The 22,995-nt window shown below is 35.5% G+C and overlaps 1 protein-coding gene across 5 annotated transcripts in view; it reads right to left on the reverse strand.

Moving 5' to 3' along the window:
* LOC113994484 (sodium channel protein type 2 subunit alpha) overlaps positions 1 to 17,841 on the reverse strand; it is a 73,494-nt gene extending 55,653 nt beyond the window's left edge. For 2 of the 5 annotated variants that reach the window (XM_027733586.2, XM_027733591.2), the window contains exons 1-4: positions 17,633 to 17,841; positions 9,108 to 9,358; positions 8,268 to 8,522; positions 2,414 to 2,730 (exon numbers count right to left, since the gene is read on the reverse strand). In XM_027733586.2, the coding sequence (XP_027589387.1) occupies positions 2,414 to 2,680 (267 nt within the window). In that variant the 5' untranslated portion in view covers positions 2,681 to 2,730; positions 8,268 to 8,522; positions 9,108 to 9,358; positions 17,633 to 17,841. The remainder of the gene's footprint in view (positions 1 to 2,413; positions 2,731 to 8,267; positions 8,523 to 9,107; positions 9,359 to 17,632) is intronic. The other 3 variants (XM_027733590.2, XM_027733592.2, XM_027733588.2) reach the window with 2 other exon arrangements.
* Positions 17,842 to 22,995: the final 5,154 nt, after the last annotated feature.

The following is a 22,995-nucleotide window of genomic DNA, read 5'->3' on the forward strand; positions in this document are numbered from 1 at the left end:
GTCCTTCACCCAGCTGGAAATGCTAGAAAGATGTTGCCTGTCCCAAGGTCACTGCTCCAGCAGAGCCTGAAGACAGACTACAATCCACGTATGATTTTCTCTGCACTGATGAGTCAATGATTAAGAGTAGCTTCTGCTCTACACGGGGGGAGGGATGACTAATTCTAGCCCATCATTTATAATATCCATTTGTTTTCTGTTAAGCACAATTGGACTGGTACATAATATAAAGACAAATGTCAGCTGTGACAAAAGATTATATAGTTTACTAATTGCTCTCATAGACTAAGAAGTCCATCAGTAGCCTGAGTTTTTACACTTTTGCTCCAAAAAATCATACTACTTTTTCTGATAAATGGTGGTTAGAAACTATGCTTCAGTATTTCTCAGTTTTCTGATACTTCGCTTGCAGAAGGCTTGTTCAGATAACTTTATCCCTGAACTTATTTATGCAACTTTATTCCTGTTTTCGTTTGTTTGTTTGTTCTGCTGGTTTTGGTTTGGGTTTTTTGATTTGGTTTGGTTTGGTTTGTTTGGGATTTTTTTGTTTTGTTTGGGGTTTTTTTGCAGTTAGTCCAGAAACTTAGTGCAAACAATTATATTGTAAGTAATAATTTGCATGGAACTGTTGATATAACCTAAACCATAAACATTAAAATAACCCTTGGCAATGCTTCTTCTCTGATTTCTTTACATTTCCTTAATAATGTTAATATTTGTGCTATCTACAGCACAGTTTATTTAACTTCGGCAACTGTTAGGTTACACAGTTACATACAGATTCTAATTTATTTTCTGCTTTTTTCCCCTGTTTCCGAATCCATAATTTTTAAACCAGTTTTGCAAACCAAAGGCAACCACAAATTTAGCCACAAAACTGAGAGTATTATGTGCATGATTTTTTTTCCTAACAAACAAAGTAAGTTTCTTTAGACTTTAAAATATTTTATGTCTTGATTGTTTTATAGCTGCTCAATGTCAAGTTTCTTATCTCGATGGCAGCCTGGAATGCTTCTAGACGTCATCAGAGCAACTGTGTCCATTTCTCTGTTTCAGGGAGACAGAAAAAGATAATCCCAAGGACTTATCCTTCTGCATTTTTTAATTTAGGGGTGTTATCCACATCCTGATCTTCCTTCACTCTCCTTACCCACTACACTTTGCAGGTCTATCAGGAACTGAGAGAACATCTTGATACTGCTAAAGGAGCACACAGAAATAAACAGGAATATAGAGGAAAACCTGCTAGTCCTGTCATACGTACCTTTCACTAATCACTGCAGGACATAAGATACTTTTAACTCTTCCCAGGCTGGACCATTTCAGACCCTGGAGGAGTTCAAAATGGTCTACAACTAAACCTAGCTATGGAGATATACTAGTTTGTTCCCTGTCTTTCTCTTAAGTCAAATAATGGTAGTCTGTTTCCAGGCTGAATGGATCATTGCTACAAGATCAGAAGACACACACTCTACTGCACATCCTGACTTTTAAAAAGTCAAACCTTTTACTTTAATGGAACTGTTTGAACTACCCTTTCTATATCCAAGTCACTGGTTTGCAGATCATGTGAAAAGTAAGAATCTGTATGACTGTGGAAATTTTAAGGGAAAATGCACCTGTTTTAGGAGTTTACATTCTTCATGGAGCAGAACTATGCTACTAATGGTCCCGTTGTGTTACAGCCTCACACATATAACTCAGAAACATTGCATTTATCTCACAACATGTAACTCTTTACTCTGCTCTTTATGTAAAAAAACTCTTTAGAACACCAGAAATGTCTTTTTTCGATTCTTTACTCAAACCCCAGATTTTCCATGGTGTCTGCCACAGACTTGTAATTGACAGCTGTCCAACAGAGATCTACCACAGCAATGCCAAGCACCTCAAACAATAGTTTTCACTGTGATAGTTTCATATGAGCCGAGATTTACACAGTCTCTATATGCTACATATATAGAGATAGATATATTTCATACATACATATATATGTTTACATATGTTATATTGCTATAATAGAAACAAAGAATATGGTTACAGTCCTTTATTTCACTAACTTGTATGGATGCTACCTGGCTATCTACAACTATGCCCATTGCAAAACCATGCTCAGAACATCTCTTGTGTCTTATCCAGTCTTACTGCTATATTGAAATCAGGAAAATTCACTCACATTCTCAAGTTCAGGCAAGATCATGGAAGTTACATCTTCCTTACAATTAAGTAAATTACAAGTTACTCAACGGAATTGAAGCAGTCACAACACTAAAGAGCATAAATCAGTTTGGTTAAATGAAAGGATGTTTCTGTATATTAAGTGGATTGATAGCTCTAACCACCATATTTTGTGATTAAACTTTCCTAGTGTAGGAAATTAAATTCTATTCTGTGCAAAACATTATTCACTCACTTTTTTATTGATATAATATGGGTCCAGGTCTTCCAAAGGTTCAGATACCATTCCTGGAGGTATGTCACCGTAAATAAATGGCAGTGTCTTTCCTGCCTCCAAGTCACTGTTTGGTTTTGGACCATTTTCATCATCGTCGTCTGTATGTTCTTGCTTGGGCTTTTTAGCTTTTTCTTCTGCACAACGCTTTTCAATAGCTGCGAGAGAATCTCTAGTAAAATAGCGGAAGCTTTCAGGTCCAGGTGGTGCCAGCAGTGCCTGTGCCATGTTTTCATCCTGCAAATTTAATTACTTTTAGCTTCTTGCATAAGAATGACCTATAAAAGAAAATTAAATAATTTAGTCAAACTAAATTGTACCAATAGAAAAAAAAAACAACATTTGGTCAGAAACTCTTTCCAGGCGTAAATAGAAGCAGCATATTTCAAGGCTGAACAAAAGTTAAAAACAACTGCTCAGAATTCATTTATATATTTTATAAATTATTTTTTGGCTTTTTCCCGCTGATTCAGAAAAAGCACTATTCCTGCCCACAAACACAGCTTTGCCTCTGTCCTTGGACTCTCTCAGTTAAAGCAAACTGCTGATACGAGTGTTTTAACAGTATGGCTTTTTTTTTTGTAACACCAAGTGTAAACACATGTTCTGTGAGGTACTCTTGAAAACTGTAAACCTATATTTTACTACTTAGATTTTTTCTTCCCATATTTTTTCAAGTATAAGTAATAAAACTTTACAAATGCAAATACAAATTAAATGAAAAAGAAAGTTTTGCACAACTAGTGCTCTTTAAATGACAGCAACTGAATTATGGGAGGAACAAGCATAATTCTTTCCTACTGACAGTTAACTGTGGTGAAGGCTAATATTAGATACCAAAGGTTAGGTTGCATTTATTGACTGTCTGTGAGCTGTGAATCAAAACCACAGGCCTTTTAAGTAAAAGGAAACAGGATGTACAATCAAGACTATGTGGAAAAAAGTACTGCTTCTGATTTTTTGCAAGGTAAGTGTTACAGTATTATTTCAGACTGAAAGTAGTTTGAAATCTAAGACTCTGGTTCCCTGTGAATGTCTTTAGTGCCAATGCTGGATGATGCTGCTTTTTCCTGCTCTCTGCACTGAACTCTCCACTGTACAGAAGGTCTCTATATGAAGCCCTGCAGTGCATCATCTGAAAGTAGTGTTATTTTGTCTCTTCCAAGTCCTTCTGCAGGAGGACCAGTTATTTAAACTGATGCACTGTACAGCACAGCTGTACTGTAGACATGAAGAAAGCTTCTCTCAAGGAATATCCTGGAGAACTATGAGTTAATGTAATGTGCAGAATGAGAGAGATCCTGGAGTGGCTGGAGGTACAGATGCAGTATAAATGGAAAAATAAACTGGAAAGCCAGCAGGCAACCTTATCACAGGTTTCTATGCTGAAACTTCTGCTACTAATTTTTACTTTGTACAAGATGTAAGCCTTTGCTGATCCCTTTTTTTTTTTTAAATTAATGTAAATCCCAATTATAAGAATCCTAAACTCAAAATTACCCTTTCTTTCAGAATTAAAAGAACATTCATTCTCTGGATACAGTCCACAGTCCTTTGATTATTACTTTTGCCCATGCAGGATTAATAAACTAAGAAGATATTAAAAGTTTCCCTTTGGTCTTTCTGAATAATTCATTGCTTTATTTCACACTTTACAGGTCTGTGATTCAACTTCTCAAGCTAGGTGCTTTTTCTATGAAACTAGTCTTAGAAAGTGCATCCAAAAAGAGTCATCAATGGGTCTCTCTTGTCCTTAGAGTTCAGTGCATCAGTTTAGGTTGCTTTTCATGCATTAACAGTTACAGGTATTAATGCTACAACACAATGCATTGCCCTCACTTGAAATAAATGCATTTGTATTGCTAGAATTCCACAAAGAGGCCAAAAAGTAACATAGGAAAGTATTAACAGCCTTGGGGTTTCACTGTATTTCTCAGACAGGCAAACAAAGGTGCTTTAAAAAAGTTTTCCTGACAAGCTGGAAACATTACTTGAGACCTGCCTCCTCTACTCTCTAGCACAGTTATATCTTTCCTGGCTGCTGCTCTTAGAGAAGGGTTTTCCTATACTAAATGTGCCCCAAGCATTTTCGTTCAGATGACGAAGCTTAATAGAACAACACAGAAATAGTATTTGATTAGTGTTGCTATACATGCAGTAATTTAATGGAACAAAACAGAACAAAAGTTGTTCTGTTCCCTGTACCGAGCCCTGAACAAGCCCTTCGCAATCCTTGAATGATGAACCACTCATTTGTTAGTGATAGCTTCCCTCTCTTTCCTTCACTGGTTTTAAAATAATTTTTTATCTGGAAACTAAACTGCCAGGACGTGAATGATACTAGGCAGAATTCAGAATAACTTGCATTAAAAAAAAATCTTTAAAGAAATAGTCTCAAAAATATGTGTGGTGCAGGCCTCTCAGTAACCTATGCTGCTCAGCAAAGAGTTTCAAGCATTTGAAATACAACTTGGGCCTAGATACCATATGTATAATGGTCTATAATTCAATAAATTTCATTAGGAAAATAAGGTTCCAATTTATTAAAGACACGCTTTTGCCAAATAAATCCATTTAGCTGTAACTGAGCATTGCATTTCATAAATCCTTCTCCAGTTTTCCTTCAGTCACTTCCTTTAAATAATAAGATTGAGCAATAAACAGTATCCATATGTTCTTAATTTTACACATATTTCAGCTAATTATATTATGTCTATGGATAACTTGTTAAACTTTTTTAAAATATAATTCTTGTTAAACCTTTTTTAAAATGTAATTATCTTCTCAACATTTACAGAGAAGATGAGTCAGAAAGTAAGTAAAATATCTGTGCTAACAATGTCAAATTAATTTTTCTGTGTCTCCAAAAAAACCAGAAGAAGTGGCCTGAAGGTATCTATTTTTGTGGTATTTTAAATAGGGCAAATGGTAAAAGTGAAAGTATCAGTGTAAGTAGCAGGTAGATACTAGGATTATTTATTAAAATCATCAGGTTATCTAACAGGTTATTTGCACTTTGCCTGAAACAGTCCACACACACCTTTCAAAATTTTCAACGTGGAGAAATAGCAAACCTTGAAGTGTTTGGGTTTTTTTTCCCCTTTGGAGAACTGGCATGAGAATTATTTCTCTGCTAAAACCTTGAAAAAGCTGACTACTGAGATTTTGATTCCATTAAAACTGAAACCATTGGTTAGGGTTGGAATAAATGCAAATAATAGCAAATGGAATCTGTAACATGACCAACTATCATAGTTTTCTTATGCTAATCTTTTATTTGAGAAGCTGTAATTTGGGACTAATATCTTCCTCTGTGCCAAGCCCTGCAATAGCCTCCCAGATGCTAAAGCCTGGATTAAAAACTCCCTCTAAATCACTAGTGCTAATAAGACTAGCTGTCTCACATTGAAATAAAGCTATTTGTCCAAATAAAACAGGTGGGGTTCCCATGGTAGGAGAGACAGAAACAACAGGGCTATTGGCACCACCTCAGCATCAGGTGGGGATTACTTTCTCCAGGTTAGAACTAAAAAGTGTAGCTGCTGGGTGCTGATATCATCAGAAAATTACCTCAACTCAAACTATCACTGTCCTCAGGAGGAAAGGGGTACAGAGGGAGCATAGGGACAGCCTAAAGAGGTAAGTCTTAACTCCGTTTCTTAGTATTTGGGAAGTTGCTCTGCCAAATTCAGATATTGGTTTTCTGGAAGTGAAGTGAAGTTACGTGTTTAAGTTACTACCCTCTGATCAAATTACAAATCAGGAAATGCTGCCTTCAATTTGTTCTAAAAACAAAAGGATGGGTAAATATTAGTTTGTTGTGGACAAGATCTAAAATGAAATATTTTTATTGACATTTCTCTTGGCATTTGTGCACAGAGACTAATTTCATGAAGGAAAATCAATCCCCTTATCTGCTAAAGTGCTTTGAAATATTTAAGTTATAGATCATTGTCCTTTCATAGCTGACATTTATCATGTTTTTCCTGGCATATCCACCCTATTTTTTACTTCTTTAAAAATATTTGAGTAAGAAACAGAATTTTGAAAAGAAAACAAGAGACCCAAAATGTCACTGCCATAGTTCACAGTGGTTCACAGTGGTAAACGCAATGCAAGGCAGATTTATTTGAGATATCTAAAGAGACATCTAGTCAAATCTATCCGTGGATCCTAAGGCAAGGAATCCATGCAAGTTGGCTTCACAAAAGTAGGTATTTCAAGGAAAGGCATGACTTCCTTAAAGCTGAGAACAGCCTCCAGCATTTAGCACCTGGTCAGAACCTGCCCCTTCTTTAAACTGTAATCTACTAATTTAAACTATGATAGTTTGTGTTTACAGATCCTCACTGACAAACACACAGGATTTATTTTCTTCTTTCCATTCAATTCAACATTTACCATTCATCCATTGTGTCATTTTCTTTAGACTATAATTTATCTGTAGCAATGACTATCATTTTTGTCTGTATTTGTACAGTCAGCCTCAGTAGCCTATAGGCATTAGTGTTACATAACTATTCAAAATAAAAATAATGAAATCACCACCAGGTATGTATTAATAAAATTAATAACTCACAAAGATAAAAACAGTTACTTGTTGTGAGAATATGAAATCAACTTATAATGGTATGTCCCAGAAACAATATTCCTTAATAAAAACTTGCTTTATAATTTTTTAGAATGGGGTAGTGATAAGTACTGGTAGTTCACACTGGCTGAAACCTGACCAAAGAACAGCAAATGCAGTAAATACTTCAGGTGCTTCAGGGATATTACATGCAATTTTATTTAATATCCTCAGTAATGCCTTGCAATTAAGTATGAAAGCACATTAACTAAACCTTAAGAACCCCAACCTCAACAAAAGAAAACACTGTAAGAGTTTGGAAATCTGGTAGAATATATTATATGAGGTTCAGTCTGAGTGGTGAAAGACTAGGCAGATGGGAAAACACCCAAACCAGATTAGATTAGAGACTGGAAAGCAATTTCCGAACTATCTGAAAGATCCAGAAGCTGCATCTTGGGAAAATGTTGGACACGGCTCACTCTCACCAGACCTTGCTGTGGATAGTCTTTCCCCCTGCTTATTTGCCTGTTTATGCCCATTGCCATCCCACAGCCATCTCTTTTCTTCCCTCTATCTCACTGCAACATTTGCTTTTGAATTAATTTGTTCTTATTTCTTCTCTCCTCCTGCCTAGGAGCGACAAGTAATGGATTATGATTCCTCCACCAAGGCCAACTGTACATAGTAAACGAGAGTAAAAACTGATAGGTTATGTAAAGGCATGAATCTAGATTCCTCACATATGAGATATGTACCTGCAAGTTGCAGAACTCCCAAAATAAATCATCTGACCCATTTATTTGTAAAAATTCACCCAAACCTCTAGGAATTCTTTAAATGGAGGCCTGCCTTATATTTTCTTCAATACCATAAGTTGCCTCTGAGAAGGTGTGAAAAGAGATCAAGTGTCAATACTTGAAATATTGGAGAAATCTGAAGGAGAAATGAAAACCATGTGTAATTTAAGAGGAAGAAGAAGGGCCTCTTTCTTAGCCCATTAACTGAGTTGGAATACAGTACTTCATTAACATTTTGCAAATACCTTCCAGTGCTAAAGATCCTTACATTATAATGAAAAATAGCTACAACATACATAACACAAATTTCTATGTCTAGACCTCATTAACGGGGTTCATTTCATTTTCCCACTGGTATTTTAGTGAAGGAATGCAGTGCTATATCAAAAGGCCATCTTACGAAGTGAAACATTATTTCCGGCTGAGAAAAAAAGATAAGTCTTACCTTTATTTTTCTAAGAAATGCCAAATCTCAGATTTTAGCCCATGTATCTTGTGCTAATGTGAAAAAAAAAAAAGGCTGCATTTCTAGCAGAATATGGAATTGGCAAGAAAGGTTTCTCCTTGGGAGCTGAAGCTTCTTCAAGACTGAAGTTTCATTAAGACTCTCTCATTCTTTGCTCCTGTGTCCAAAGCTTCTCAAAGTTAATTGCAGTAGACAGAGATAAGTTACATATTCACATAGACATATTTTTCCAACCTAAGAGCACAGAGAGGTAGGAAAAGCAGGATTCAAAATAGATTATTCCACAAAACCTAATACAGACCAAAAGTACATTTAAGAATATTCTGTAGGTGATATGAGTTTCAAAAATTCCTTTTAAATTCCATTTAATCTTTTACCCGCATGCTTTAACTAAAAGGGGAAAATTAGTCTTGTTGACATTACTGCATGACTAGTGGAGTCTTTAGTAGACATGGGATAAAGATAATTGTGTGCCCTGGCTAACAGGAGTGCTTCCATCTGGCACTTGGGGAACTGCACAGTGTATCATTACTCCCCACTGGATTTACTGTCTTTAACCAGGAATAGAAGTTAATTAACCCTGTATTTGCATGAAAATACAGACACTTCTTCAAGTTATTTTTCTTAGAGAATGTTGGTTCGACTGTTTTTCTTTGCATAAATTTTTTTCTTCCATGTCAAGTAATGTAATAGCAGAAAAAGACAGTATCTTCAGGTTCCTAAATTTAAAGATTGCATCATTGCAAGAGCTGACCAAAGGCTGGTTGTGGCTTCCTTGGTCTTTAATAATCTGAATAGTTAATTAAATAGTCTACTTACATCTTACAAATTTTAGTCTTCAGCCATTCAGATTGAGATGAGCTGTCTTTGAGACATTTATTCTCATTTGGATATCTCATCTAGATGTATTTCTGGATTTTTTTGTACTTTTAATATTGTTGTTATTTTGCTTTTACTCCTAGAGAAGAAAAGAAGGCATCCCTCTCTTTTAGGTCTCTGCTCCTGCCAAAGCAGCCCTCAGTAATACTTTTATCCAAATATATTGAGAATGAGCAGCCACTGTAGAAACTCTGTAGATAATATAAAGAAAATCTGAGTAGACATAGATCAGGTCAAAGAGAACACAGAAGGTGGAAAAACAAAAAGTGAAAGCTTTCTATTAGACCACTGCTTCTCCTGTTTTTCTTGTCCTCTGACAAGAAAATATGTTTCAAAAACTAACCTAGTATTAGTTCCTATCAATCTAGAATTACATTTTCCCCAAAGATACAGTAAGTGCTACCACAATTATAGCTTCCATTGTTTAATAATGTAACATCAAGTCATTCCAAGGATTGCTAAGAACAAATTCTTTCAATGCCTTGGTCATTTTGAGTAAGGCACTGATTCAGCACATTTTGCTGTGGTGAGTCACTACTGGAGAGGCTCCACTGAAGACATCTGAAAGCTGTGTCTCCAGTACTAACCTCAGGGGATCATGACTGCCACCAGTGATACTTATCCACCAATGCATATTTTACACTGAATGCAGCTTTCCCTGGGGGTATGTAGGGGACTTCCCCATCCCTTTTGCCTATTGGGCGCATCTGGATTCTGCCTCTGAAGCAGCGCTGTGGCTGAAATCAGATCTCATGGTCAGATACAGCAAAATGTTTAAGTGCTGTTGCCCGCAAGTTTAAAAATAATATGAAAGGGATTCTATAGCTTCCTATTAAAAGAGTAATCACTAATACTAAACATTCATATGACATTTATTTTCAAAAGAGTTTTACAACTATCAAGTTGTAAAATATTTGCCAGTTTGAAAAATGCCGAGGAAGCAATTTTGAATGTGAAAATTGTTAATAACACTAGCCGTGCAGGTAGGTTCAATAAATCTGTATTTTGAATTAAAGCACAAGGCAGAGAACTTTCTTCACATGTAACCCTATCACCTCGTCTCTATCTTTATGCATCACGGTAGTATAGCAGTATCAGTTGTAGTCACAGCAAAACTTGAAGGAAGGAAGTTGGTTGAACTGTGAGCCCTTGGTCCTGAATATATAATAGGCTTAGGCCATGTCAGTGTAATTTCATTACAGGATTTCAATTAATATCTCATCTCATATAGTTTTTAGCTTTTTTTTTGTATAACACAAATATTTGCAATACACTAAAAAACCAAACAAAATCTGGTATTTTTTTTCTTAAATGCATGTCTTTGGTTCTCACACCAATACCAGAAATTTTCATAGGTGGGTCCAGATTATACAGTTTTACGGTAGCTGAAGGTGATGATAGAGAATTATTTTGACTGATAACACATTGACCAAAATAATTTATATTTAGGGTAGCTTATCTTGATTCATCTCCCAAGAATGAATCATAGGTAAAATCTCAGGCCTAGTCAGAGGTGATTCCTGATGGACAGACCATATATATTGTTTCCTGTAAGGCTCTTTCCTGAAGTCTTCGGCATATATGGCATGAGCATTTATTTTAAGACTGGTGAGAACATCTTTCAAATTCTGAGACGTGATATTGCTTCAAAAAATATTTCAAACTATATCCTCACGCACTTGAGCTCCCTTTCAATGTAATGATAAAATGGAAAAGAAAGAAATGGGGTTATTAAAAATTAGATATTCTCATCAAGACCATTATAGGGCAATATGCCAGGGATGGTGTCAACTAAGTGAAATCTAATGTTAGAGGCAAATGCAATGAACAGAAATCGTGGGCAACCATATGGACATTTAGTGTTAAGCAATTATGAAAGTGTCAACCCAGTTTTAGATTAACAAGAAACAGAGTTATCCACAAAATTAATTGTACCTAATTCAACTAATTCCTAATATTTTGTGTACTCAAAATTTAAATGCGCTGACAAGTGAAACACTGGTACATTCACCAGTATCCACTGGGAAGGTGTTAAAAAAGTTACAATAAAACATCAATTAGCAATATCTAAATACATCACAGTATTGATTTTGCTTGTAAAAAAAAAGAAAGCTCAGTTTGTAAAGTAATACCAGCTTCTAAATTTTTCTAGGTAAACTTACGAAAATGCATTTGCAACAGCAAATATTGCTTATGAACTTAAAAAGAAATAACAAACTAAACTCAGAAAATTAATTGAATCATTAAGAACCACACAGCTGGAACACTTACTTTCCTAGTCTTACTATGCCCCAGAAACTAATCAATACAAAATAGGAAAGAATAAACATCATATAGCACAAGATTAATGGACTGTATTTAGAATTTGACAGTTGTCTAGGAAACCGAAAGGGAAAAAATGGAACTTCTATTTGAGAGGCTTACACACAGTTCTTGGCTGAATGTGATTGTTACTACACAGGGAGGAAAATGCACAGAAAGTCAACATGAAAATAGAATGCTTTATACTGGGGTTTAACACAGCATATTAAAAATGTACATAGATTTCTCCAAGGCATTTATTCTAGTATCATGGAAGTGTCTAATAAAACTTAACCAAGCCTTAGGTTTGGAATGTTTTCCAAATGTATTATGGAAGTATGACTTCAACCTAGTCACACATAATAAATCCAAAGGTGCAAAGCTTTCTACCATCTCTTTAAAAGTTATCCTTGTAATACTGAAATTTCAGTATATTAAAAAAATATTGTACTAATTAGAGGCCTACAGCTTTAAGTAACATACATTACAGAATGATAGCTAGTGTTACAGCAGCTCCTAGAATTCTAGTGTTCTTCCTATTATAACACTAACTAAAACAAATTGACGTGTAGGAAATACATAGCAAGAAACTTAAACTGGTATAAGTAAAAACCTTTCAGGAAGGCTCAAATACTCAGTTACAGCTTCGCTTGGTAGGTAAGAAATTCCTTCATAATACAGGTTGAAGTTTATTTATATTGCTTTTGGTCAGAACTTCTGACTCAGGTCATATTTCTTCAAATGAGCATTTTTGGCTTTAAATATTAGTGACAGTCTTTTCTTTAGACATTTTATGTAAATGACAGTAAACATTAGGATTGCCCTTCTTCAGTTCAATCTGACCTCGGACTCTTGGGCTCTTTTGAGATTACTACTAATTTCCATCATCAAGTTTACACCACTCAGACCTAAAAATAACATTGATTGCCTTTTTTACTGTAAACCTAGTACTTTAGCTTTCATCTGTCATAAACAAGTTCTACAGATCATTGGACTATTAAGTTAAAATAACCTTAATTTTTTTTTTTTAAAGATTCAAAGCTGTTTGTTATGAGTGGAGTTTGCTCCTTGATAAGATGCAAGAGTGCGAGTTAGGTGTATGCTTTCACTCACCATTTAAAGTGCTCTTTATGTAACATAAAAGTTATCCCACAGTTTAGATTTAGAGAATTATTTTTCTATAAAGAATGCTATTCAATGGAAAACACACTCAATTATCTGTTGAAATAAAAATAATTATCTGTGGTGAGAAATGTCTATCTCTGAGTGTCACTGTAGACACTCACTGTAGCCACTGTTAGGTTAACTTTGCTAAAATGTATAGGGATTCTTTATTCTTATGACTTAATATCCTAATTTTGTAGTCTACCAGCTTGATCCTTACTATCTAACTGCTGCACAATCACATATACATTCAAAAGTAAATGCTCTTCATACTAATAACTGTGGAAAAATCTCCATGCTCAAGGAAATCAAGTTGGTATAATGTTAACTGCATCTGAGAAAAAAAAATCCTGTGTTTTTAGGTGGGATGGAGGCAAATTCACCTTCAGATTTCGAAGACCACCACACATAGATTTCAAATATTAATAAAAAGGGATAAAATACTCTTGTATCAAAGTCTTGGTACAGTCACACAGTTGTCCTCTGTGGCTGGCCTCTGAGAAGGCAATGAGAGTTGTTTGCTAAGTGCACTCATTTTAACATCTGAAAACTTCATACTTGGACATATTTAAAATTAAACCAAGAAATTTGGTCTTCTGAGAGCATATTTTGAACCAATGGAAATTTGGAATTCCTCAGTTTGTCCAAACATTAAAAGATAGCACAATAATACCTAAGAAAGGGCAGAGTTTTCAGGATATTCAAACCAAAGCAGGCAAGAATTTGGGACATGTGGGCCCAAAGTCAGGCTACATGGACTCAGGAAATTTCTGCTTTGATTCCAGGACAACCAGGCAATGAAAGGATATGATTTATGAGAAATGATGGCAGATTATTTTCTCAATTAATACAGAAGCCGGGTCACATAGTGCTATGTTGCCCTGTATAAAAGAATTATTTTTCTTGTGAGCAATTAATTTCCTTATTTAATTCTTCATCTGCATTTTTGTAGTGATTTTGAACACAGATTGTAACTTCCTAGGAACCAATATAATCATACATAATATTTTATGATTAAGAAAGTAAAGGAAGTTTCTCACTTCACATTGTTCTTAAAATAAATTATGCTAAAAGACCATAAACATCGCTCCCCTGTCATATTGAAAAGGGGGTCCTTAAAATGAAATAAGCATCATCTAATTTAAGCATAAATAATCTATAAATGGAAATTTCCTGTAGATCACCCTGTTAATTAACAGTGGTTATACTGTGGTATGATAAAGGGGATCACAGAGCCAGTAGTGCTGATATTCTTCCCAGCCATTTTCCATACTGGCATCTGTGATAACCTTTCAGAGTTACTAGTGTGCCTGATACTTTTGTTCAGGAAATCCTGCAATGAAATACAAGGATGTGCCTGAGGCATTGCAGGGATAGGGAGTCAGCTATATGTGCTCTTCAGACAATCTATACATATGTAGTAACTTCAAAACACAAACCATCAGCTTTGCTGAGCAGATACAGCAATCAAAATATCTGCGATATACACTCAGTATGTTCCAAATCTGATGATTTGATAAGGATATATGACATTGGGCAGGTGGACCCAAAGAAGTGGCAGGAGAAACAATTCCAGGTTGAAAAGGGGACCTGTGAACATGGTAGCTCTATGATTACACTTCCCTAAGTAAAACTACTCAGTAAAAAAAAGATCAACAGCAATAAAGATCAATAACTAGACAAATAATTAATCTGATCATAAATAAGCTTTCCCTTAAGGTTTTACATGTGAAAGAGCCCCATAAAAGCTCGAGCTTTTTAATTCAATTTTAATTTTTTAGTTGCAGTTTTCACTGTAAAACACATTCTGTGATTTGACTTATTTGATAGCATAAGAGAGCGGTAATTTTTTGTAAGAAGACATTACAAAACTGATGACCACATTAAAATTTAGTAACAATTTGCAATCACAATTTTGGAGTAGATTAGCTCGTGTTTTTTGTTTGTTTGGTTTGCTTTGTGGTTTGGTTTCTGGTTTGGTTTTTTTTTTGTAATGAACAAATGAGATACTAGATACTTTTGTGACCTAGAATTTAACTTGCTTACTCCTCCTTAGGATTACAGTGGTAGTACACACACATTATGGTTACTCCAGAGCATATGGTGTTCCTACTCTATATTTATATTCAAAGTAATACAGCACTTGCCTGAGCTGCTCTTATCCCTATTCCCTCTGCTTTACCTCATCATAAGACAAGGAAAGTCAAGCAGTAACACTATCATAGTAATATACTAGGGATTCCAGCTGTTCATAGAGATAGTTTTGATGAAAGCAAATGAACTGGTTGTAAGATACCAGCTCCAGTATCCAGATCCTATGGCAGTCCTATTGGTCAATATCAAACTCAGAGAGATGTCACTACAATGTGCTTCAGAGCTTTTAATCAGGCGTAGTAGATGTAATGAGTAACATCAGGTTTCCAATTAGGAGGATGACTTTTCCTATAGATGGATTTTGTGGTGGTTGACCCTTGATTTGATGGACTCACTGAAACCACAGTTCAGAGTCTGTACATGTGTTCTGTAACAGTCTGAACTAGTGAGCACCAATTTTATTATGATACTTCAAACCTTGGGAGGATAGAAAAGCCAATATTTCCTGCAAATGGCAACAGTATATACTACTGATTAACAGCTATAAGGTAAATAAAAAACACCAAAGAGTTACACTGAGTGGAAAATAAGCTAACTAGAATTTGGAATGTAAAGTTTCTAACTTCTAACTAGAATTTGGTGATAAAGAACAGAGTAAAGGTAACTTCCTGAAACTTATTTTCAATAGCCATTTTCAGAGTTCAGTAAATAGATCATCTTAGCAAATAAAATACCCAATATCAGAAACTTGCATTTATTTTCCTTTAGGTATAACTATAGCAGAGTTCAAGCAGTTTTTTTCATTTGTCATGTTATGGTGAGAACAGCATATGGGTAAAAAGGGCCAAGATTTGTACTTTAGAGAACAAGGTCACAACTTGCTTGCCTTATACAAAGAACTCTCTTAGTATCTTCTGTTCTCTGATTCATCAAAAGTTGTGGGACTCCACTAATATAATTAGTACAGAGCATACACACAACAAACTATATTGGGCAAGATATGAGCAGCAGAACAAAATGGATATCATCAGTCAGAAATTCCATCTTACATCCTACCGCCCTTTTTCCTTCTAAAACCCTCACTCTTTTGAGGGCAAATCTCTCCATGCCTAATCTTCATAAGGTACAAGTTAACTCATCTCATGCTATCTGTGAAGAAGAAGAGTTAGAAGCACAAAATGTGTCACCAGCATACTGATTAAAATCCCCATAGTTTCTATACTTCCTTCTTTCCCTTGATCCTTCCTCACTCTGGGTTACCTGATAACAAAGGGAAATTACCAAACTACCACTCTGACAATCTAAGAGGGCATAGGGGATTTGCTTTATGTTCTCCATTGAAAATGTGAAATTGTCTACCTTTGCTAGCATCTAGTATTATCTAAACAGAATTTTGCAATACTGTGCTTAGTTGGCACAGCTCAGAAAATTGGTATAGGTGCTTAACTTCTGCTTATTAGAGGGAAAAAAACATCAGCTGACAACACAAGCATAATTTCTGTAAATATCAAGGCCTAATAAAAAACAGATCTGTTTAATAGGTGCTACAAAGCTTTGAATTACTGCAGCAGCTCACATTCTTGTCTGTAACAATCTTTCATTCCCAAATGGAGATGTGCAGGAGAGCAAATATTAAATATTAAACTGCTGGAGTTAAAAAGTCTCCTTCTGAAACTGTTTTCTTGACAAATCAATTATAAAAGCACAAACATGATATATTTCTAAAACAAACATCATCATTATTATTGATTATTTATTTTGAAGTTACACAAGGACACCACAGGAACATTGATTTGGCACCATAAAAAAATACAAATTAAAAACTTCATTCTTTCGTGCCACTACTTCAGGTACAGGCCTCACTTGCTACTCTGAGTACCACCTGAGACCCAATCCAGCTTTCTTGTCATGTATGGATTGAGGTGGTGATTTGTAATCTGTGGGTTTCTTATTCTGCTGTATGGGTTTTTCGGCATTTTTTTATTTCTACTATTTTCTTTTGGAAATAATTTCCAAATCAATACTAACATAACACATATACTTTCAATGTCTATGTGTCCGTAGAACCACTAGTGAAAAAAAGAATTCACATATCAAAGTGATCTTCAATAGATATTTTCCATTTACTTTTAATAACTGACAGCTTTAATTATCACTGATAACAATGAATGAGACAATACATGAATGGAAAATAAAATATAATAATTCTTGTGCTGATTTCTCCAAACAGTCCTGTTAAGAAGCACTTATTAAGCTTGACAGTAACGTTACAGACAAAATGTGAACTATATATTTAGTGTGGAGCTCTGCTTAGTTAACAGTTGGTGAGCCCATTCTCTCATACACACAGACACACAAGCATGAAAAAATGGCAAAGAAAGAAAATATTTCCATATATATTTTTTGCAAAATTTAGATAATAAAGAATTTCTTCAAAAACATATATATATACATATATATAAAAAATAGCAGTAACAAACAACATAGATTTTATTCCTGAATCATCAGAATCTGAGATGCTCAGAATCTTATGAGACCTGCTGTTCCTGAGTCTGAATATCACCAGATTTTTCTTCCTAGGAAACAAGGAACAAGGTCACTTCAATAAAATGCTTGGAATTAATGTAGTATACCTTGATGATAAAATGATCTGATTTTGCAAGTAAGAGTACTGCATCACAACATCACATGAAGAGTAGAGGCCAGATACCAGATTTAACGAGGTTAAAAAGAAAAAAATCACACCATCATCACAGTCAGTCAGTACAAAATGGCTTTGAATTCCCCATTCCATCTTTGGCTCTACCTTAACAGCAAACCAGAGGGTACAATCCAAGTCTGAAACGTGGAAAAGATCATGTTGCTATGATTTATTATGGGTAAAATGAAATGTTTTTCCGGCTTACCTGATTGAAGGAGAATGAACAATCACAGCAAAGCCCAGCATCCAAAAATAATATATGTCTCCTCCTGAAATAGTCCAGATTTCCATCCACAAAGCTTTACTAATTAATTATAATTTCTGTATTCTCCGTGGAAAAGAAAACAGAGAGACCTTTCCAGAATCCTCTCTGATTCTGCCTCCGCTTCCTGTTCTCAGTCTCACTCTATGGTACCCAACATATATCAGAAAACAGCTTATTAGGAGAAGGGGGGCTGGAGGGAGGGGGGATGGATGGAGGGGGAGAAGTGACGAGCCCGCAGCACCTGACGTGGCAGCTCCACCTACTGGTGGCCAGAACAACAGGGACCGAGCGCAGCCTCCGAGGCGGCTCCATCCCAGGCGTTCTGACCTGCACTTCAAACAGCTCCTGTGTAATAACTTCCTTCAGGCAAGAAGCAGAACAGATCAACAGAACCATGCTGATTATTGAATAGCCCCTTAAAATACTTTTTCTGAAAATAATTAAATTTAAATTCTCTGTATACATGGAGCAGAGCATTTTGTTTTAAATGTGCTGTTTCCTTTAAAAATGCATGGGAAGGGAGGAATGTGTAAATAACAGAGCATAGCTACTGACTGCCCCCCCTAACTCGTGTATGCAGAACTTGCTGATTATCTTGATACTGTCTTATTCATTAAACACCACTATGCATTTTTTGCCATCATGTTCAATTCTTTCACATGTGTAAAATGTACTATGCCTATGTAAAAAGCCTAGCTCAAAGTCTTTCCCTGAAACAGAATTCCTGGGTATGTGCAGATTTACATCTGCTTATCTAGGACTCCTCTGGCCCTCCTGAGAAGGATTATTAGAGCAGTGGCTCCAGCATTGCCTGGTCCAAGGGCACCATCATTGAGTGAATAATGTCCTTCAGGCAGCATATTATTTTGTCCTGCATGTCAGTTTAAGGAGTATTGTGTCCGTGGAAAGGAAAGCGTAGGAACGCTGAGCAATGTCAGCAAGTGTGTGCAATATATTGACCCGTAGCCTGGGGTTAGAGGCCACTACAGTTCCCAAAGAATTTATAATCAAGCTACTAGCTTTGTTCAGTCATGTGGGATTTAATGAACAAATATTATTGCACAAAACAAGAAGACAAGCATATAAAAACAATGAATATTTTGCTTTCTTGTAGCTCCTGTAATTCCTTTAAATACCTTCTCTGCAGTGCCTAGAAACAGCCCAATTCTCTGTTCCACTGGTCACACACTTCTTTTTGGAAGTGAGAATCCCAGGGCACATATCCAGCCTGATGGTCACTACCAAATCACAACTGCACAAAGCAGCAGTAGTGGTGGTAACTGCCTATGATTCATGTCCCGCATCTCTAATATCAACAGACATCCCTTTTTCAGTTAGCATTTATCCTTAAGCATTTGTGCCAGTTTGTGAGTAGTCCTTTAGATTTCAGTTACACTTGCTGTGTGCTTGACAGACATCAATACCAAATTCCTGAATCTGGCAGCAGCAAACAGAAATACATTTTTAGGGGATGTACATATTCTGTATGTACAGGATAGTGTAAGTGAAAGAGATGTACCCCCACCTTGAAAATGTTTTTTTTTGTAAAACTGGACCACACAATGATACTCCTGATCACATTGTTCAAGCAAATCCCCTTTTTGTTTCAAAAAGACTTTGTGAGCATGAACATATACCACATTCTTTTTTTAAAAAAAATAAATTTTTTCTACCATTGATTTTAGTGTTTACATTTTCAAACTTCTAGAAGTTAAGAAGGAATGTATTTTTAATAAAAAAACTGTTCATGGGCTCTACAGCATAGGTTTTGCTTTCATGGGATTATGCTAATTTAGCAAACCCATGAGTGAAGAGAAGCTGATGTCTACATTTTAAACTGCTTAGGAACATTGTTTTGCAAATGTACTGTGTTTTGAAAATCAAACCAGTCCTTGGGGAGGACTTTCATTTGCATAAACGCTGCATTTCTTTTATGTATCATTTTTAATCTTAAAAAAATTTCTTAGGGGTCTTTGGAAGTTTTCTTTAGAAAGTCTTTATGTTATTGTCCAAATGTAATCATCATCTAGTAATGTCATAGTTAAGGAGGAGTTATACATGATGAATCTGTTTCTCTTGGAAAAATAAAGAAATTCTAATCTACATAACAAACTATTTCAACCTTGTTAAAAAAATAAGAAACATAGTCCTTAATACCAGCTGTGTAATTCCAACAGAAACGGGTGTATAAAAAACACTTCTGAACCTAAGCTGGTTCAGAGATTTGAGTCTCTGATAAGTTTTACAAAAGTATAGTCTTAGAATAGCTAATTTTTGTGAACTAGCGTTCCACAAGATGGTTATATTAACGTCATATTACTAGAGAACCCCCAGTCCTACTTTTTTGTGGTCCTTATATGTATTACAATTTTCTGTGGTATACCAGTTGATACAATGACTGTACATAATGTATTTGTTGATACCAAGACAGCCTTCTCGTAGGTGTAGGTCTGATATTAGAGAAACGTTCTGCCACTGATTTAAACAGTTCAATTATCAACCCTCACACTACAAAAAAAAATCCAGAAAATATACTTTTTGTTTGTAGAAATACTCATGCCACACAAATTTATGGTAAATATTCATTTATGCATATTGCAGAATCATGGAATGGTTGGGTTGGAAGGGACTTCTGGAGAACATCTAGTCTAACCCCTCTGCTACAGCAGGTTCACCTAGAGCAGGTTGCACAGGATCACAGACAGGTGGGTTTTGAATGTCTCCAGGCAAGGAGACTCCACTACATTTCAGTTTGTGTCCATTGTCCTTGTCCTGTCACTGGGCACCACTGGAAAGAGTCTGGTCTCATCTTCTTGACATCTGTCCTTAAGATATCTGTATGCATTGATAAGATCCCCCCTCAGTCATTTCTTCTCCAGGCCAAACAGGCCCAGATCATCTATAGCTCATATATGACCTATATTCTTCTTTAATCAACGTCCAGGATTGCCTGTATAGTGATTCAAATTCACTGAAACCATTCAGAGTCTTTGATTTACTGAAAGAGAGTTTGAATTATGCTCTTAAGAACTCCTTACCACTCTTAAAATCTATCAGTGGAACAACAGGGCAGAAAAAAAACCCCTACATACAATTATACTATAAATACATCAAACCATCTATATGGAAAAGCTGCTCCCCAAAGCCCTGAATTTTTAAACATGAAAATATCATTTAAAAAGTCCATATAAAATGTATATATGTGACAGATACTATGTATACAAAATATCTCTCCTTCCTTTCCTCTTCCTCACTAGATTCCACTGCCAGATCTAAAAATCAGAATTGGTCATTCAACAAACAGGCTGCTTTGACAAAAGTAATTTATAACAATGCCAGCCTGACACTTGTTTCAATTTAAATTATTTGTACAACTTCCAATGAATCATCACTGAAAGTTCAATTCAGAAATTACATTTAAAAATCTAGCTTGAAAAGCCTTGACATTTCTAAATAATCTGTCTGGGAATCTTGCCCCAGGTGCGGTTATGCTCTCAGTAATGTCTGAATAAATGCAAAGCTATTCAGTCACTTTTAACTAAACAGCTGAAATACAAATGTTGAAAAATCTTAGTTCCAAAGAGAAAAATAGTTTTGAAGTGTTAAACGTGAATGAATACAGCCCCTGTATGAGGTCTCATAAGGACAAGCCCATGTAAGTTTTCATCAATGCAGTCATCACCCTGGTTATAACATCAAATATACTGTTTGATTAATACAATTACTTTTGGACAATAATTCTCTTTATTAATTCTCAGGCACTTTTGTGAACAGTAACGTGTACTTAAGGGCACCAAAATAGAAGACTTTATGTCATAACTATTTCTTCAACTACTTACCTGTATTAGCCTTTGAAAGTGGTTGAAATTGCAGTATTTAGCTAAGTGTAATGAATCTGACTTCAAGACTGCCTAAGTGTATAAAACTTTTTCTTCATCATTGGTTTCTCTCCTTTTTTCTCCTTTTGTCTCTAGTGTGCAGAATCAAAAAACCCTGCTTTTAATAAATTTTGTACCCCCTACTAATGCATATTTACAAGTTGTGGACCTGACATAGTGGCTTTTCAACAAATAATCTACACTTTCGCTTGAGAATATTTTTATTTGACTGCTGCATACAGTGGTAAGCAAAATTTAGGGAAGTGGAACTGCAGTAGAAATATCTGGCCTAACGTTTTAGGAAGATCAGTGGTAGACATGCAAATGAGTTTCTACCATTTCTTTTTATTCGAAAACTTGTAGGTTGCACATGTGGCATTTCAAAACTGGGAAAGAAAATACAAAATGTGGCTAGCAGTCAAATGCTACAGAACAGAACTGCAGAACTTCTTGGGATAAAGACAAGCCTGAGGATACAACTCAATGGCACATCCTCATTGTATCTATCATCAGTAATAACATAATGTTTGTACAGGCTCACTTAAAAGTATGACTTCATAGTAACTTAAGCCTTTGACCACTAAAATATTTTAATAGGATATAGAGCACACTATCTGAAAAATTAGCTGCTTTAAATTATTCCTAATATCATAATAAAGATATGTGATCTGCAATCTGTACTTTAATGGTTGTAGCTTTTAATGATAATAAAAATATTTAAAAATTAATGTTAATAAATAATAGTTAGACCCCTCCAACTCTTGTAGAAAAAACAATACAAAGGCCATACAAAAGTGGACTCAGTTGTGATAATTCCATTGGTTTAGTAAAAACGAAGTAAAAATAAGCCACAAAGCATAAACCACCCTAACCACCTTCCATATGTGCCTAAGTGCTTCCAAAATATTGACCTCAGGTTACAACTTTCATATGAGCTACAATCACAGTTATAAAATTGTCATGAGGTGAACAAAATGTACACAGCAATCACAGCTCAGAGATGTCTTAAAATATTCAATTTATATATGCACACACTCTGTTCATATATTTAGAAAGAGTGGGAATCCTGTTTTGAAGAAATGAGATCATCATGTGAGACTGATGTCTGTTTAGTCTAAGTTCAAGATAATTAGCAACAGGCAATAATAAAGTAACTGGTCAACAAAAAGATTTTTTTTTCTTATACCAGTGATCCTCAAGCTAGAGGTGGGTCTAGGTGGCACAATGCTTGGCTTCAGGAGCTTCACAGCCAACTCCACTTGGCATTGATAATTACTTAATGAGAGAGTTGGTGAAAAGTTCCATAGGTTAACTGGAAAGATGGAGCTTTCCCACCATGTATCTTCTAGATGTTTCTATCCTCTAGCATGTAGCAGGCACCGCAGCCGCTGCCACTGCAGAAGTTTCAGAATTTCTGATTACTAG

Source organism: Pipra filicauda, unplaced genomic scaffold (assembly GCF_003945595.2).
Source record: "Pipra filicauda isolate LSUMZ 115617 unplaced genomic scaffold, ASM394559v2 scaffold253_size2546935_pilon, whole genome shotgun sequence".
Taxonomy (NCBI): Eukaryota; Metazoa; Chordata; class Aves; order Passeriformes; family Pipridae; genus Pipra; species Pipra filicauda.